The 15,412-nt window shown below is 37.4% G+C and overlaps 1 protein-coding gene across 1 annotated transcript in view; it reads left to right on the top strand.

The window, feature by feature from the left end:
- Nucleotides 1–12,701, top strand: part of LOC119052683 (transmembrane protease serine 11E-like) — a 43,879-nt gene extending 31,178 nt beyond the window's left edge. Inside the window, exons 7-10 of the mRNA XM_037150037.2 lie at nucleotides 95–272; nucleotides 1,171–1,430; nucleotides 2,307–2,449; nucleotides 10,275–12,701. Coding sequence (XP_037005932.2) covers nucleotides 95–272; nucleotides 1,171–1,430; nucleotides 2,307–2,449; nucleotides 10,275–10,436 — 743 coding nt within the window. The 3' untranslated portion in view covers nucleotides 10,437–12,701. The remainder of the gene's footprint in view (nucleotides 1–94; nucleotides 273–1,170; nucleotides 1,431–2,306; nucleotides 2,450–10,274) is intronic.
- Nucleotides 12,702–15,412: the final 2,711 nt, after the last annotated feature.

Genomic DNA, 15,412 nt, shown 5'->3' with positions numbered 1-15,412 from the left:
GTAAAAATCAAACAGCATGAGAAATTTGGAACATAGTAACACAATTTGAAAGTTAAAAACAACTGCTAACTAATATGTCATCTCTCTCTGGCAGGTTGTGGGACTCGAAGGAATAAAACTACAAAACAGAGTGTCAGGATTGTTGGTGGGACACAGGTGGAAGAGGGCGAATGGCCGTGGCAAGCTAGCCTGCAATGGGATGGGATCCACCGCTGTGGAGCAACTTTAATCAACAGCACGTGGCTTGTGAGCGCTGCTCACTGCTTTAGAATGTAAGTCCTGAGCCTCCTGAGGGATTGGGATGAGCAGAGCGCACTGGGGCTTGGCAAGAAGAAAGTACCTTATGAAGTTTGAGAGAGATGAGTTTAATAATATATTGTGGTATAGCCACAAAGAAAGTAGGAAACTCATACACCTAGTAAGAAGTTTAACAATCTGGAAATGGAAATGGCATCAAAGTATATGTAGGGAAATTACCCATTGGGAAAAAATACACAATAATTTGTCAAAGGAAGCAGAAATTTTAAATTATCTTTGGACTTCAAGCTTGATATGGAAGAGAAGAGCCACAGTGTCTCTGCTGTGTATCCATCAGAAATGGAGTGGGTTTTAGCTTTGACCTAATGGGGAAATTCCCTATGATAAGAATTAAATGTGAGGAAATCTTGTAGTAACAAATTATACAGCTGAATAAGCTGGCTAGTTATATTCCAAGGAATAAAAACCTTTCAATCCAGTGTAAAATACCTACAGTATACAGGATAGTAATGCTTTGTTAAATTATTGTGTAGCCTCTTCAGTTTTCAGAGAAATGTGTATGTTTGCAGGGTAGGTGACATGGTGCACATAGAATGCATCTGGTTCTCCCATTCTGTACAGGATGTTCTTTTTCTATGTCCCTTGGAGTTACCAATGCCCAGAAATGTCAAAAGGCCTTAGGGTGTAGAATGCATGCAAATCAGCATGTACATACCGAGAAACATGTCATTATGTCATTTGTACCTGATCTGACCCATGAGACAGATTCTCAGATTGCAGAAGTTTGTTTCTATACATAGAAACTGTAATTTTGAAAAGAAAACTCATACTGACAAATTAAATTATATCATGGAAATCATTATATCGGTAGCATGGGAAAAAGGAGTTCATTCTCCGTATCTTTCTCCCCAGGTATAAGGACCCAGCCAGGTGGACTGCCTCCTTTGGAGTGACAATATATCCTCCTAAAATGAAACATGGCATCCGGAGGATAATTGTCCATGAAAAATACAAATATCCATCACATGACTATGATATTTCAGTTGCAGAGCTTTCCAGCCCTGTTCCCTACACAAATGTGGTACATAGAGTTTGTCTCCCTGATGCATCTTATAATTTCCAGCCAGGTGATGAGATGTTTGTGACTGGGTTTGGAGCACTACAAAATGATGGTGAGAATCTGAAGAAAAACTCACATCATAGTAATCTAAGTTAGTATTCTAAGGCATTTAAATGGCATAATGTGTCAGTGGGTGACCTAATGCCAAAATATGTCAGTGGCTGACAGTAACCAGAAGGGAGGTGAGATAATGGGGGAAAAGGGGGGAAGGGTTTTCAGGAACATCTATATAGGACATGTGGACAAAACCAAAGGGAAGTAGGATCAGTGGGGGGAAGTGGGGATGGCTGGGGTAGGGCAGAGTGGTGGGGAAAAAATGGAGACAACTGTACTTGAGCAATGATAAAAAAGAGTTAAAAAATATGTTAGTGGGTTGATCATATGGATCTGGGGCAAGTCAGGCCCTGCTTGTGGACTATGTCATTTAGAAGGTACATAAATTCCTTCAGGCCCTAGGTTCCTATCAAGTGCATCACTACCAACATACGATAGTGCTCGGTAATGTGTGAAAAAGTAAACATGTCTGAACTTCTTACTAGGGAATTGAAGATTTAAAAAATAAGGCTCATAGATGGAGAGCAGGCTGACAGCCAGTGGGGGGAGCAGTTAGAAGGTGGGGGGAGTGAGCAAAAAGGAAAAAAGACTCATGGACATGGACAACAGTGTGGTGATTGCTGGGGGTGGTGGGTATAAGGTGACTAAATGGTAATGGGAAAAATTCAATAAATATTAAGTAAAAAAGGAAAATAAAAATAAAATAAAATAGAAAAGCATTCTTTCCCCAAATATTACTGTATCTAAAAAAATGCATTTTCAAAGTTTCTATATGAGCATCTTGTCCAATATTAATCAAAGGCTTTCATAATTATTTATAGGTCTATAAAATATATGTATATAAACAAATATAAAGACAATTTTGTTCCCTTAGGTAACAGTCAAAATCACCTTCGGCAAGTGCAGGTGAAACTTATAGACACTAAAACCTGCAATGAACCTCAAGTTTACGATAACTCCATAACTCCTAGAATGCTATGTGCTGGCTCCTTGCAAGGAAAAAAAGATGCATGCCAGGTAAGTGGTTTGCTTACTAATATGATGCATAACTTTTTGTTCATCTTATATTTTTAAATAATAATAATAGATTTACAGAAAGTTGCAAAGATAGTACAGAAGAGTCTCACGTACCCTTCACCCGATGTCCCCCAAAAGTTACCTCACACATAACTATAGTACAATATAAAAGCTAGGGGATGACATTGGTACAATGTGTGTTTCTAGTTCTACAGCATTTTGTCACATGTGTAGATTTGTGGAACTGCCACTGCATTTGAGAACTATTGTAACACCACAAAGACCTCCCTGTATAGAAACACCCACTTTCCTCTCCCATCACTAACACCTGGCAATCACTGATCTGTTCTCTATCTCAGTAATTTTGTAATTTTGAGTGTTATGTAAGTAGAATTATACAGTAACTTTTAAAAAGAATTGCATTTTTGACTAGACCATCTCTTTGTAAAAAAACACTTTGTGGTTTTTCCAAGTTACATATGTATAATTTATCACAGTCTATGAGTGGTCAGATTCTACTAGTTTGAATGAAATGTAAAACAGTTAAACTTAATGTCCCCTCAAATCTCTCAACTCTTCCCCATTTATAATATTAAATATTACTAAGTACTTCCCCTACATATATTAGGAACTACATCTGACAATATTTCTGCTTCAAGTGCCAAAACAACAGAAAACTCAAGAAAATGAAACTTTATTACCAATATTTTCATTCTTCTTTTCTTAGTTTTTCAAGATTCTTTTTTTATCATTTCTTTTCTGTTTCAGAAACTTCCTTTAGCTATTCTTTTAGTGCAGATCTGCTGGTGACAAATTCCCTTAGATTTTCTTTGTTTGGCTATACTTAATAAACTACTTAACCTCCCATTAATTACTGAAGTGTAATTTTGCTAGATGCAGATTTTGGGATTGACACCTCATTTCTTTCAGCACATAAATCACGGCCTTCTTGATTTCTAATGAAGAACCTGCTGATACTAGAATTATTTTTCCTTATAGGTGAGGTGTTGTTTTTCACTTACCGTATTCAAGATTTTTTTTTTTGTCTTTAGTTTTCAGGAGTTTCACTGTGTACCTTGGCATGAATTTCTCTGGGTTAGCCATTGTGGGGTTTGATCAACTCTTTAACCTGCAGGTTGATGCCCCTTGACAAATTTGGGAAATTTCCAGCTATTATTTCTCTGAATACTTATTAGCCCCACCCTCTCTTTTCTATGTTCTTCAGGGACTCTAATGGCAAGAATGTTAATTCTTTTGTTAGAGTCTCAGAGGTCCCTGAGCATCTGTTATTTTGCTTTTGTTTTTATTTTTTCATTCTGTTTCTCTCTCTTGTTTGGGTTGAGTAGTTTTATCATTTTATCTTCAAGTTCACTGATTTTTTATTCTGTCATCTCCATTCTTCTGTTAAGCCCCCCAAGTGGGTTTTTTAAAGATTTTATTTATTTTTAAAGAGAGGGGAAGGGAGAGAGATGGAGAAAGAAATAACGATGTGTGAGAGAGACATCTATCAGTTGCTTCTCCCACACCCCCAACCAGGGACCTGGCCCGCAACCCAGGCAGGTGCCCGGAATGGGAATCAAACCAGTGACCTTTCGCTTTGCAGGACAGTGTCTAACCCACTGAGTTATGCTGGTCAAGGCTCCACTGAGTTTTCTAAGTTTTTATTTTGATCATTTTATTTTTTAGTTCAAAAATTTCCATTTGATCCTTTTTTATATTCGCTATTCTTTGCTGAAGATTTAAAAAAACTTGTTTCAAGCATGTGGTAACTGCTTATGAAGACATTTTTGGGACAGCTGCTTTAAAATCTTTGTCAGATAATTCTGACATCGGTGCCATCTCAGGGTCGGCATTTGTGATTGCCTCCTCTCATTTGAGATTTTCTTGGTTCTTGGTATGAGAGTGATGTTCAAATGCATCCCTGACATTTTGAGTATTGTTATGAGACTCTGGATCTTATTAAATCTTCTATTTTAGCAAGCCTCTTCTGATATGACACTGGAGAGGGGAGAGAGGAGCTGCCTCATTCCCCACTGATTTTGTCTTGACACCATCCACTGCTGGGTGGTAGTGGAATTTCAGGCTCCCCAGTAGGCCTCCCCCGATCCCACACTGGCTGGAGGACCCAGTTCCTGTTCGTCTTCTGGCCTCCACTGACATCATGGGATAGTAGCCTCATTACTCTTTGGTACTTGTAGAGCCCTGACTGTCTGCTAGGTCTCCTCTGACATTTTGCTGGAAAATAGTTATGCCTCGTTACCCCTAGGCTGTCGTCCATGCTCCCCAGCTAGTCAACCGCAAGGGAGATAGAGGAGGCCTTTGTTGTCACCTGGCATGGATGATAGTCTGGCTCCCCACTGAGCCTCCTTTAACCCCAGTCTGGTGAGGGATTAAACCTTAAGACAGCCTGGTAAGGGTGGAATTTAAGCTCCCCACTTGGCCAGTACTGATGCGGGTTGGAAAGGGGCCACAGTGTTTTTCTGTGTTTGGCTGGGGTAGAGAGAATATTGTCTAAGAGATATTTTGTCTTCCTAGGTTGCTCCCTTTCTGGTTTTTTTTTTTTTTTAAATCTCTAGAGAAAGAAAGCTTTTCTTTAGAGTTTTTTTTTGTTGTTTTTTTTGTTTTTTTTACTTTCACCTCTTGTCAGGTTGCCAGGTTGCTGGTTTCTTTAGCTCTGTGCCTAGGATAAGTGAAACGGGAAAAAAATGATCCAAGGTTCAGGGAGCCCACCTCAATGCCATTGCCTGAGTCCTGCATTTTAGTTTATCTGCCTTCTTCACTCTATCTTTCAGAAACTTTTTACATTTGTTTTATTTCTAGTATGCAAAGTTTTATAGTTTTTAGATGGATTTAGTTTGGGTAAAGGGAACAGGTATATTCCATCTTGGTTCACAGAATAGACACCCTTTTGAATTCTGATTTTGCTTTTCGTCACCTGGGCTATCACTGTTGACTTTGTACCTTTGCCCGATGTGACAACTAGGAACTCTATGTCTTCATGCACATTGCTGATCAAATCTTGAGGGGATCAATAACTAATTCTTTGGGTATGTCTTTAAATACCCTTATAATTTTTATTTTGTGATTAAACAGACCTTATGTTCAATGTGCTCTCTAACCCTCATAGTGGTCTCTGAAGTTCCATGCTATTAAATGTGCTTTGCGGTCTGGATTCAAAGAGTGGGTATAATGAATTTTTGATACTCTTATTTTTGTAACTTTCCATTTTTCTCCTCTCTCTCACACACATACTGCACCTGTTATTTCCCTTCATTGGCTTCACTTCCCTTAATGCACAGCTGACTTCACCATAGGCCTTCCCCAACTTTTACCTCTGGACCAGTCACGTTAGTGTTGTTCAGTTGGTTGTATTAAACTCTTTCGCCCAGTTGACCTTTCTGCACACCACTGGCAAGTGCTCAAGATTAAACTCGTTACATTGTGATTCTTTTTTCTGCTCTGAGGCTCTGTTTGTTCCTAAAGGAAGACATGAAACAATGTAGATTGAGTCCAGCACAAAATTTTACAGGAAATTTAATTTGATTCTATAAATAAACCTACTAAAATAAAAGCAACTTAATAAAAGATCCATTGGAAAATATACTTGATCCTCATTATTTGCAGATTTCCTATATGTAAATTTATGTACTTGCTAAGATTTGTTTGAAAAGCCAAAGTCAATACTCAAGGCGCTTTCATGATCATTCATGAATGTGAGCAGAGTGGCAAAAAATTTGTTACCCAATGAACCCACGCCCACCTCAGGTCACAAAAGGTGAGGTTGCCCTCTTGTTTAACTTTAATACCATTAACCTATCTCTTTATGTGGTTTATTTAATGCTACATTTTCCACATTTTTGTGCTTTTTGTTGGTGATTTTGTTATTTAAAATAGTAACCATATGTATAGTTCTGAAGCAAAGTGCAAGAAGGCTGCAACATGCCTTGTGGAGAAAATATGTATGTTAGAAAAATTTCATTCAGGCATGAATTACAGTGCTGTTGGCTATGGGTTTGATGTTAATGAATCAATAATACATGTTAAAAAAGGTGACTTGAAATAGAAACACACAGAAGATATGGTTATGTATTGATCAATTGATAAAAATCTAACCAAATGTTCATGGAAACCTAATTCTATAGGAGTAGTGATGATTTATTATTCACTAATTCAGTGTAAGCAGCAACTTCATAGAACATAACTACTGTGAATAATGAGACTCAACTATATTTTATTTGACTTTTTGATAAACATAAAAACAGATCTATAATCATTGTTAGGATATTATTTAGATTTTGTCTCATCTTAATTCTCCTCATCCTACTTGCCTCCAATTTTACTAAAACTATTGAAAACATCTTGTGCTTTCACACTTGTCATTATCATTTGTGATCATCCTTCAAATACCTCAGCCTCTATTTATACTAACTTCTTCTTCAAAGTTTCAGGGGAACAGCTGTATGCTTCTTTAGTCTTTTATTTTCAAAATTTCATTACAGAAATTACAAATGGATGTAAATGTAGACAACATTATAGCAAACCCCATGTACTCATCACCTAACTTCAACAGTTTTCCACTCACGGCCAATCTTATTTCATCTTATTCCACTCATGAGGCCCATCTGTGTTTCCTAACACATTGCCCTCAAACCACCCCTCTATGATGAAATTCTAGATCTATTTTGAAATAAATCACAGATATCATATAGTTTCATCTGAAAATACATCTCATATTCTACAATGCCATTTTGATGACGGTGTTAAAAGTGAATGTTCTTTATAGATTTGGGAAATTAAAGACAAGGAACCAAGTTTATACCTGTAATCATAATGCCCTACTTTTCTATCTTTGGAGAAATTTAGCAGCCATTTTTTTTTCTTTTATGTCCAGCATCCACAATTTTGGAACTTGACCTGCTCCCTATATTTTAATATCTCAAAAATTATCAATAACCCCAGATGCAAAAATCTTTACCTGGATCTCCTACTCTTTCCCAGCTCAGTGATATTCACCTATTAGAATACGATCCTTCATAGGGTTCTATGATTCTGAAATATACTCACCCTTACCCCACCCCCTGCCACAGCATCCAATTCTAGTTTCTTCTTTCTCACCTCTCTCTAAGTCTGGCTATCCCTCAAGACTCAGGTCTCAGGTGAAATTTTTCTCTGCTCTCTATGTATTCTCTCAAAGAAGCCATCTATTTTTAAACATGGTGTCACTTTACTGGCTTCCAAATCTACATGTCCAGAATTAACCTTTTGCCCAAACCTAGTCTCATATTTCCATCTACTCCCAAGCTATTTTCATTTATGTTTTAAGTTGTTAACGTCAGATGAACATTTGTGTTTGTGTGACCACAAACTCAACAGGCATCATGAAATGTTAACTAGAATTTCCATTTTCAAGCTTCTTATTCATATCATTGGGTTTCTTATTATTGGGGTCTTTTCTATCTTCTTCAGATGAACTTGATCAAGTCCTAGAATATCTTCCCTCTTTATCATATCTTCCAGATTTATCCCTTTTGCCTGCATTCCTTTTGTTAACACCTCAATTGATTCCTTCATATCTTGATCTCTAAAGTTGCTTCCTGGTTTGGCCTCTTCTGATGTCAAAAGTTTCTTGTTTTGTGCATTCCTGAATAAACTTCCTATTCCATTTCTCACTAAGTGATTCACTAAAAGTAATAGGATTTATGGAATAAATAGTGTTAGAAACAGATCAACAGACTGCAAAAGCTATGCAACTTTGTAATCAGAAAATTAACAACAAATAATTGTACTTTGAAAAATAACTTGAACAGTGTAGGCAGGCAGAATGCCCAGGGTGTCTGGTGGCTGATTTAGGGGATGTTAAAAATGCACAAAAACAATGAGTGGAAACAGTGGCTTGCTGGGGCTGAGACAATGCACATGGAGATGCCGTCCTGAGCAGGGGAGAAAGTGCAAACTGCCAAGATCTAGGAATTAAGCAAGGCTGGTGTGTGCCTGTGTGTGTATGTATGTTTACATGAGCGGGGGGTAGGACTAGGCATAGGTACTTTTTAAACATTTTGTTGAGATAGAGCCCCAGAAGCTTCTGCCTCTGGATAACTGAGTTGATTGCCTTTTCTTTTCTCCTGAAGATTATAGTTTTCCTCCATTATTCTGGCTTCCCTGCATGAGATGAAACATGGAACACACATAAACCATCATATCCATCACTGATGTTGGCAGAACAGGCTGTAGCTTTCCCTACTTGATACTTGCTGGACATCACCTTATTTTTCATCTTGTAATGCTGTTGGATACACTGCCACACTTTTTCTTTGATTACTTTGTTCTCAGACTTCTTCATTCTCATCTCTTAGATTTAAACTTTATTGTCTCTGACATCTATTGTTTCCTCAGTAGATGAGGAAACATCTACTACTACTCTGCTCTACCTTCACATAACTTTGGTTCCAATGATCAAAATGGTTTATTTTTTATTTTATTTTTTACTTTATTTTATTTATTTATCTTTAGAGAGGAAGGGAAGTAGAGAAGGAGAGAAACATCAATGTGTGGTTGCCTCTCATGAGTCCCCTGCTGGGAACTGGCCTGCAACCTAGGCATGTACCCTGACTGGGAATCGAACCGCGATCGTGTGGTTCGCAGGCCCGCACTCAATCCACTGAGCTACACCAGCCAGGGCTAAAATGGTTTATTTTTTAATAGCATCATATGGTACATGCTATTTCTATAAATAGATTATAGGCCCCTTGAGGGCAAGGCCCCCACATGTCCAATCTTTCTGTGTCTCATCCTTCCACAGATGAAGGCATCAGTCAACACTTATTGGTAATTGTTTTAAAATTACAAACATATTGTTTAAAATTCAGCTATTATGAGTATCGTTAATATTTTTACATGGACAAAAGAAAATTTGCAAGGAAGTTAGTAAAATGTCGAGGGGAAAAACATGAGCTTCTAGATTCAAATTCAAGTTCTGTCGCCAGTATGTGGCATCAGGCAAACTACTTAATTTTTATGAGTGTCAGTTTCCTTACTGCTAAAATGGACAAAATGAAACCCAACCTCAGGTTTTGTTGCCAGAATTATAGGTATTAATGAAATAATATATTAATTGATTAAGAGCTTCATAGAAACCTGAACACTCGATGGGTGGTCAATGACTCGAGATCCCAGGAATTTCAAGAATGATTAGCCAGCACCTTGTTTGTGCGACCTGAGTAAGGAAATGGCCCTCTGGAGTCCACAAGATAGAGACAGTTAGTTTACAGTTTTGTATATGAGTTTTCAAAGTTCTGCTTTGTTCCAAGATCTATGCTAGGCACTTTACACACTCATTTATACAATCGTCAAAATAATCATCAGAGGTGGGTATTATTAGGAGCATTTCAAATAAATAAATTAAAGATCTTAGCCAGTTGGAAAGGGCCAGACTTGAGATATAAACCCACACATTTGACTCTCATGTTCCTGCTCCTTATCAGTAACAGACTCATCACCCTTCTTTTGGGAGCTACATGACCTTGATAAAGAGGCAACCAGTATGGTAAGTACTTTGTCAGATGTACTAGACAGATTAAAAATACTGTTCTCCCAAGAGATTGAGCCTTTAATCTCAGCATATTGAGCCATGAGGCTAAGACAATTCTCCAGGTGGTGAAGCTCCTCCTTTATGTGATTTATGACTTAGAGGGTATCACTTGTGCATTTGCACACAGTGAAAACTTGTGAAAACCCACTCTTTTATTAAACTCAAGTGAAAATAAAAATAGCAAATATCTCTGTAATGAATAAATTATTAATTACTAATCTCTTTCTTCTCCTTTAGGGTGACTCTGGAGGACCACTGGTTAGTCCAGATGCTAGAGATATTTGGTACCTTGCTGGAATAGTGAGCTGGGGAGATGAATGTGGGCAACCCAATAAGCCTGGTGTTTACACTAGAGTGACTGCCTTACGGGACTGGATCGCTTCCAAAACTGGTGTCTAAGAGAAAACAACCTAGTAGAGGAGAATGTATTTTTGTTTATAGGTCATTATTAGAGATGCAGAATTGCAGAAGCAGCCAGTAGGTCACCTCAATCTGACAAAAAAATGAAATTGTCTGCTTGATGCATAATTTCCTTCCTAGCTCTGCTCCACATGTAAGCCTCCTGCTTCTTCCAGATGGACTGTCTCAACTTGCATTCATTTATTTACTAGAAGTTTTCTGTCACTTATGCCTTGTTGATATAAGTTTCTCATGCATAGATATAATTTGAAGTGGTTTCTTTCTTCATTTCCCCAGCTTCTGTCTTATTAAAATTCCACCTTGAAGGCAGGACAAAGAATAAAAGAAAATACAAAAAAACCCCCACTACCACATTTTTATTTACAGAAAAATATTTTTTTTCTGAAGAGAATAAGAAAAATTATCATATTCATTTTGAAAGGTCAATCAGGGACAGAATTCTGAACACTTCATGATGAACAAAGAATGGGAACTACGGACAGAAACAAGTTGTAGCTTTTCCTCCCATTTCAGTCAAACAACCACAGATATAAATGTGGGGAATATTCTGTTTCCTTGTGACCAAGAATAATTATACAAACTATATATAAAGCAAGTAATATTTATTTAACATTGCACTGCTGAGGATGTTAATATATAATAAAAATGATAAACCTCTCATTTTCTTGATGTTTTATGATAGTCCATGAAGCAGAAAAAGATGGGGAAATATCACTAATTTATTCATTGCAAATTCTTTAAAAATCTGAGGCTAAAATAAAAATGTATTTAAGAATGACCAGCATAACATATGTGGTAAGATTTTTGTGTAGTTGAATGGGAAGGAATGAAGAGAGAATCAGTTAGTTCAAAACAGTCAATGAACTGGGATTATCACCAAGTGCTTGTGTATTTGTATTTGAAGCCTTCCCACCCTGCAAGGTCTTGAATGGGAATAAAGTCCAGATGTTAGTATGTAGTTATGGTCACGAAATTAAGCTAGAGCTCTTCCCCACATTTATTTCTGGAGCTTCATTTCCAACACTTTGAAATAATTGCAGACCGTCTTCCCCACTACTGTGTTTCCATTCCATGCTTGCACCATGGGCTTATCTGGGTTCAGATGGGACGATATAGGGAAGGTATTCTGGAAGCTGACTCTGCATCTCGAATGACATTGAATTGCTAACTGCCTGGATACAAAGTGGAAAAATAAACACCTAGTTATCATAACTTCAGTCTTGGTGAGTTACTGTTGAACTGTTAGAGACACAACATTCAAGTGGTCTAGGCCCTTAGGAGGTTGGGGCTGGTGCCAAGGTAAACGTCATGTCAATGGTGAGAGTTCGCTGGATCTTTCATTACGCCCCTCGTTGTACACAGCTGCTTACATAGCTCTGTGTTGTACCGCATCCAGTATGAAATTAACCTTATCAAGAATATTTGACCTTAATTGACCCAAATAACATTGGGATGGTGAGCTGATAACGTTTAAGCATTTGACTAAAATATGAAAACTGACATGAATTGATAGTGCTAAATATTTTACAGAAACTATTTTTGTTTCACGTAATAAAATATGTTGAGAAGTAAGAAAACCGAGGGAAGTGGTACATTTTAAACTAAGATTTAAGTATATTTTAAACTAAATTACTCTCAGTGTTCCATTAAGAAATCGATTCTCCTTATTTCAGTATATTCTGAAGTCTGGCCTGTAGGTGGCACCCGCGGGCTGCCGAAAGATTTAGGGAAGCGTGGTGTCCACTAGCTTTAAGTAATCATGAAAACCAGCAGAAATTCTGTGTGAGAGTCTTGTAAAACCCAAAGAATATAATTTATGGAAACGCATTTAAAAATAAATCCATGTATAATGGAATCATGGTTACTATTTTACAATTTCTAGAGGTGATTTTCCAAGCTAAAATAAAATTGACAGTGACGCGAAGAATTTCCTCTGCAAACTAACTTGAGGAAATTTAAATTGATCAATTTTAGAAGTTTGATTTCACAATGGCATTATATTTCTTAGAGAAATATTTTTATATTTTCAAAGGATATGAGAAACACAGGTTGAGTTACTGTGAAAATATAAGCAATATTTCAAACAATGTGCATAGAGTAATAGGTAGTAATATAGTATATTTTTTAAATGATAACTTGGAAATGTATGTTTTAACCTATTAATTGGAGAAAGTTGTCATGATCAAAATAATATTTACTAATTGCACAAAACGGCTGGTGATTTCTCTTCTATCTCTCTTCCCACGTGGCCTAGTGAAGTGCTCTGTACTTTCAACAGTCTTTCAATAAATGTTGTTGAACTGCTCTTTTATTTTTGTGTTATTTAGAAAACATAGCATTATCATTTTTTATACATTGATTTTAAGCAGTTATGTCAGATTTTACACTGTGTGACTTAAACTACTTATCCAAACACTCAGCATTTTACATCGAATGGTTGACTTTGGAATATAGTAGGTGCTCAAGAAATGGTGTTATTGTAATTGTTCTTGTAATGAAACTACGGTCTTGTTTTGAATAATTGGTACTTGATCATAGTAGGATGAATAAATATTTTTGGAATGCAGAAATAATTAGATGCAGAGAATGGGCTGTTTTCTTGTTTAATTCTGATTCTAAAAAAAAATTATTAGGATAATTCCAAAACATATTGTCAAGTTTTTCTCTGTCATTATAATTTTTCATTTCAACTTTTAAAGACAACCTTACTAACCATAGAGTAATTACTACATCAAAATCTATTGTATTTTAAATGATGCGTCCACCATGAAGCCTTCCTTGACTCCCTCAAGTGAACATAACATCTTTTCTGAAATCCCTTACCATTAAACAACTTTTTTTTAAATTTCAAATAATCATCGACTTATGTACAGCTGTAAAATACAATACATTAGGGATGCTGTGTATCCTTTAACCAATTTTCCCCAATGGTAACATCTTGCTTAGCAATAATAAAATATCACAACTAGGAAGTTGATGTTAGGACAATATATCAACCCTGGTATGATTTCACCAGTTTAAAAAGCATGCAATTATGTCTGTGGCTGTGTATTTTGTTTCATGTAATTTTATCACATATGTGGATTTGCGTGACCACCACCAGAGTCAAGTACACAGTAGTTGGATCGTAACAATTCTTTATGCTACTCACAGCCATCTAGCTTCCTCCCTACCTCCATCCTCCGTCTCTAACCCCTGGTTATCACTAATCTGTCCTATATCTTTATCATTTTATCAATTCAAGAATGGTACATAATAGGAATCAGGGATTATATAACCTTTGCAGGTTGGCTTTTTTCACTCAGCATAATTTCCCTGAGATCAATCCAAAGTATGTGTGTTAATAATTTATTATTTTTATTGTTTTAGAGTACTTTTAAAAATATATTTTATTGATTATGCTATTATAGTTGTCCCATTTCTCCCCCTTAATTCCCCTCCACTCTGCACACCCCCTCTCACTTACATTCCCCTCCTTTACTTCACGTCCTTGTGTCATGAGGACGTGACATGTTTCTACCTTCTATGTTTCCCATACTATTCTTACTCTCCCCTGTCTATTTTCTACCTACCGTCTATGCTACTTATTCTCTGTGTCTTTTCCCCCTCTCTCCTCCTCCCATTCCCCTGTTGCTAACCCTCCATGTGATCTCCATTTCTGTGGTTCTGTTCCTGTTCTAGTTGTTTGCTTAGTTTGCTTTTGTTTTAGGTGTGGTTGTTAATAACTGTGAGTTTGCTGTCCTTTCACTGTTCATCTTTTTTATCTTCCTTTAACATTTCATATAATAAGGGCTTGGTGATGATGAACTCCTTGAACTTGATGTTATCTGAGAAGCACTTTATCTGCCCTTCCATTCTAAATAAAAGCTTTGCTGGATAGAGCAATCTTGGGTGTAGATCCTTGCCTTTCCTTACTTGGAATACTTTCCATTCCTTTCTTGCCTGTAAAGTCTCTTTTGAGAAATCAGCTGACAGTCAGGGGAAATCCTTTGTAGGTAACTTTCCCCTTATCTCTTCCTGCTTCTTGAATTCTCTCCTTCATTTTAATCCTGGCTAATATAATGATGATGTGCCTTGGTGTGTTCCTCCTTGGGTCCAACTTCTTTGAAACTCTCTGAGCTTCCTGGACTTCCTGGAAGTCTATTTCCTTTGCCAGATTGAAGAAGTTCTCCTTTATTATTTGTTCAAATAAGTTTTCCACTGGTGGCTGTTCCTCTTCCCCCTCTGGTACCCTTATCATTTGGATGTTGGAGTGTTTAAAGATGTCCTGGAGGTTCCTAAGCCTCTCCTCATTTTTTTGAATTCTTCTTTCTTCATTTTTTTCTGTTTGGTTGTTTGTTTCTTCTTTGTGGTCCACTCCATTGATCTGAGTCCCAGTTTCCATCCCATCACTATTGGTTCCCTGTACATTTTCCTTCATTTCACTTAGTGTAGCCTTCATTTTTTCATCTAATTTACAACCAAAATCAACCAGTTCTGTGAGAATCCTGATCACAAGTGGTTTGAACTGTGCATGTGATAGGTGGGCTATCTCTTGTTTGCTTAGTTATACTTGCTCTGGGACTTTGATCTGTTCTTCCATTTGAGCCATTTTTTTTTTTTTTTTGGTCTGGTTGCGCCTGTTACCTATGAGGAGTAGAGCCTTAGGTATTCACCAGGTCAGGGCAACCCAGTTGCTGGGTTGTGATGCTGTATGTGGGGGCGGGGTCAGAGAAGGAACAATAGCCCTTGCTCTGCTCTCTCTCGAATTTCAGTCCCTTCTGCTGCTTCCCACAAGCAAACAGGGTCCTTCTGGTGCTGATTCCCATATGGGTTGGCTTGTGTGAGTTCTAGGACTCTGTGGGTCTCTCCAGCAAATTCTCCTGTGAGTCTGGGAGTCTCTCCTGGCATCTCAACCCACACAAGTGATTTTAATTGGTGCGTTTGGGCTTTATTTCCTGGCACTGGGGCCCTGG

The sequence above is a fragment of the Artibeus jamaicensis genome, unplaced genomic scaffold, assembly GCF_021234435.1.
Source record: "Artibeus jamaicensis isolate MK-2021 breed Jamaican fruit bat unplaced genomic scaffold, CSHL_Jam_final contig_908, whole genome shotgun sequence".
NCBI classification, from domain to species: Eukaryota; Metazoa; Chordata; class Mammalia; order Chiroptera; family Phyllostomidae; genus Artibeus; species Artibeus jamaicensis.
This window is presented reverse-complemented; position numbering and strand designations above follow the sequence as displayed.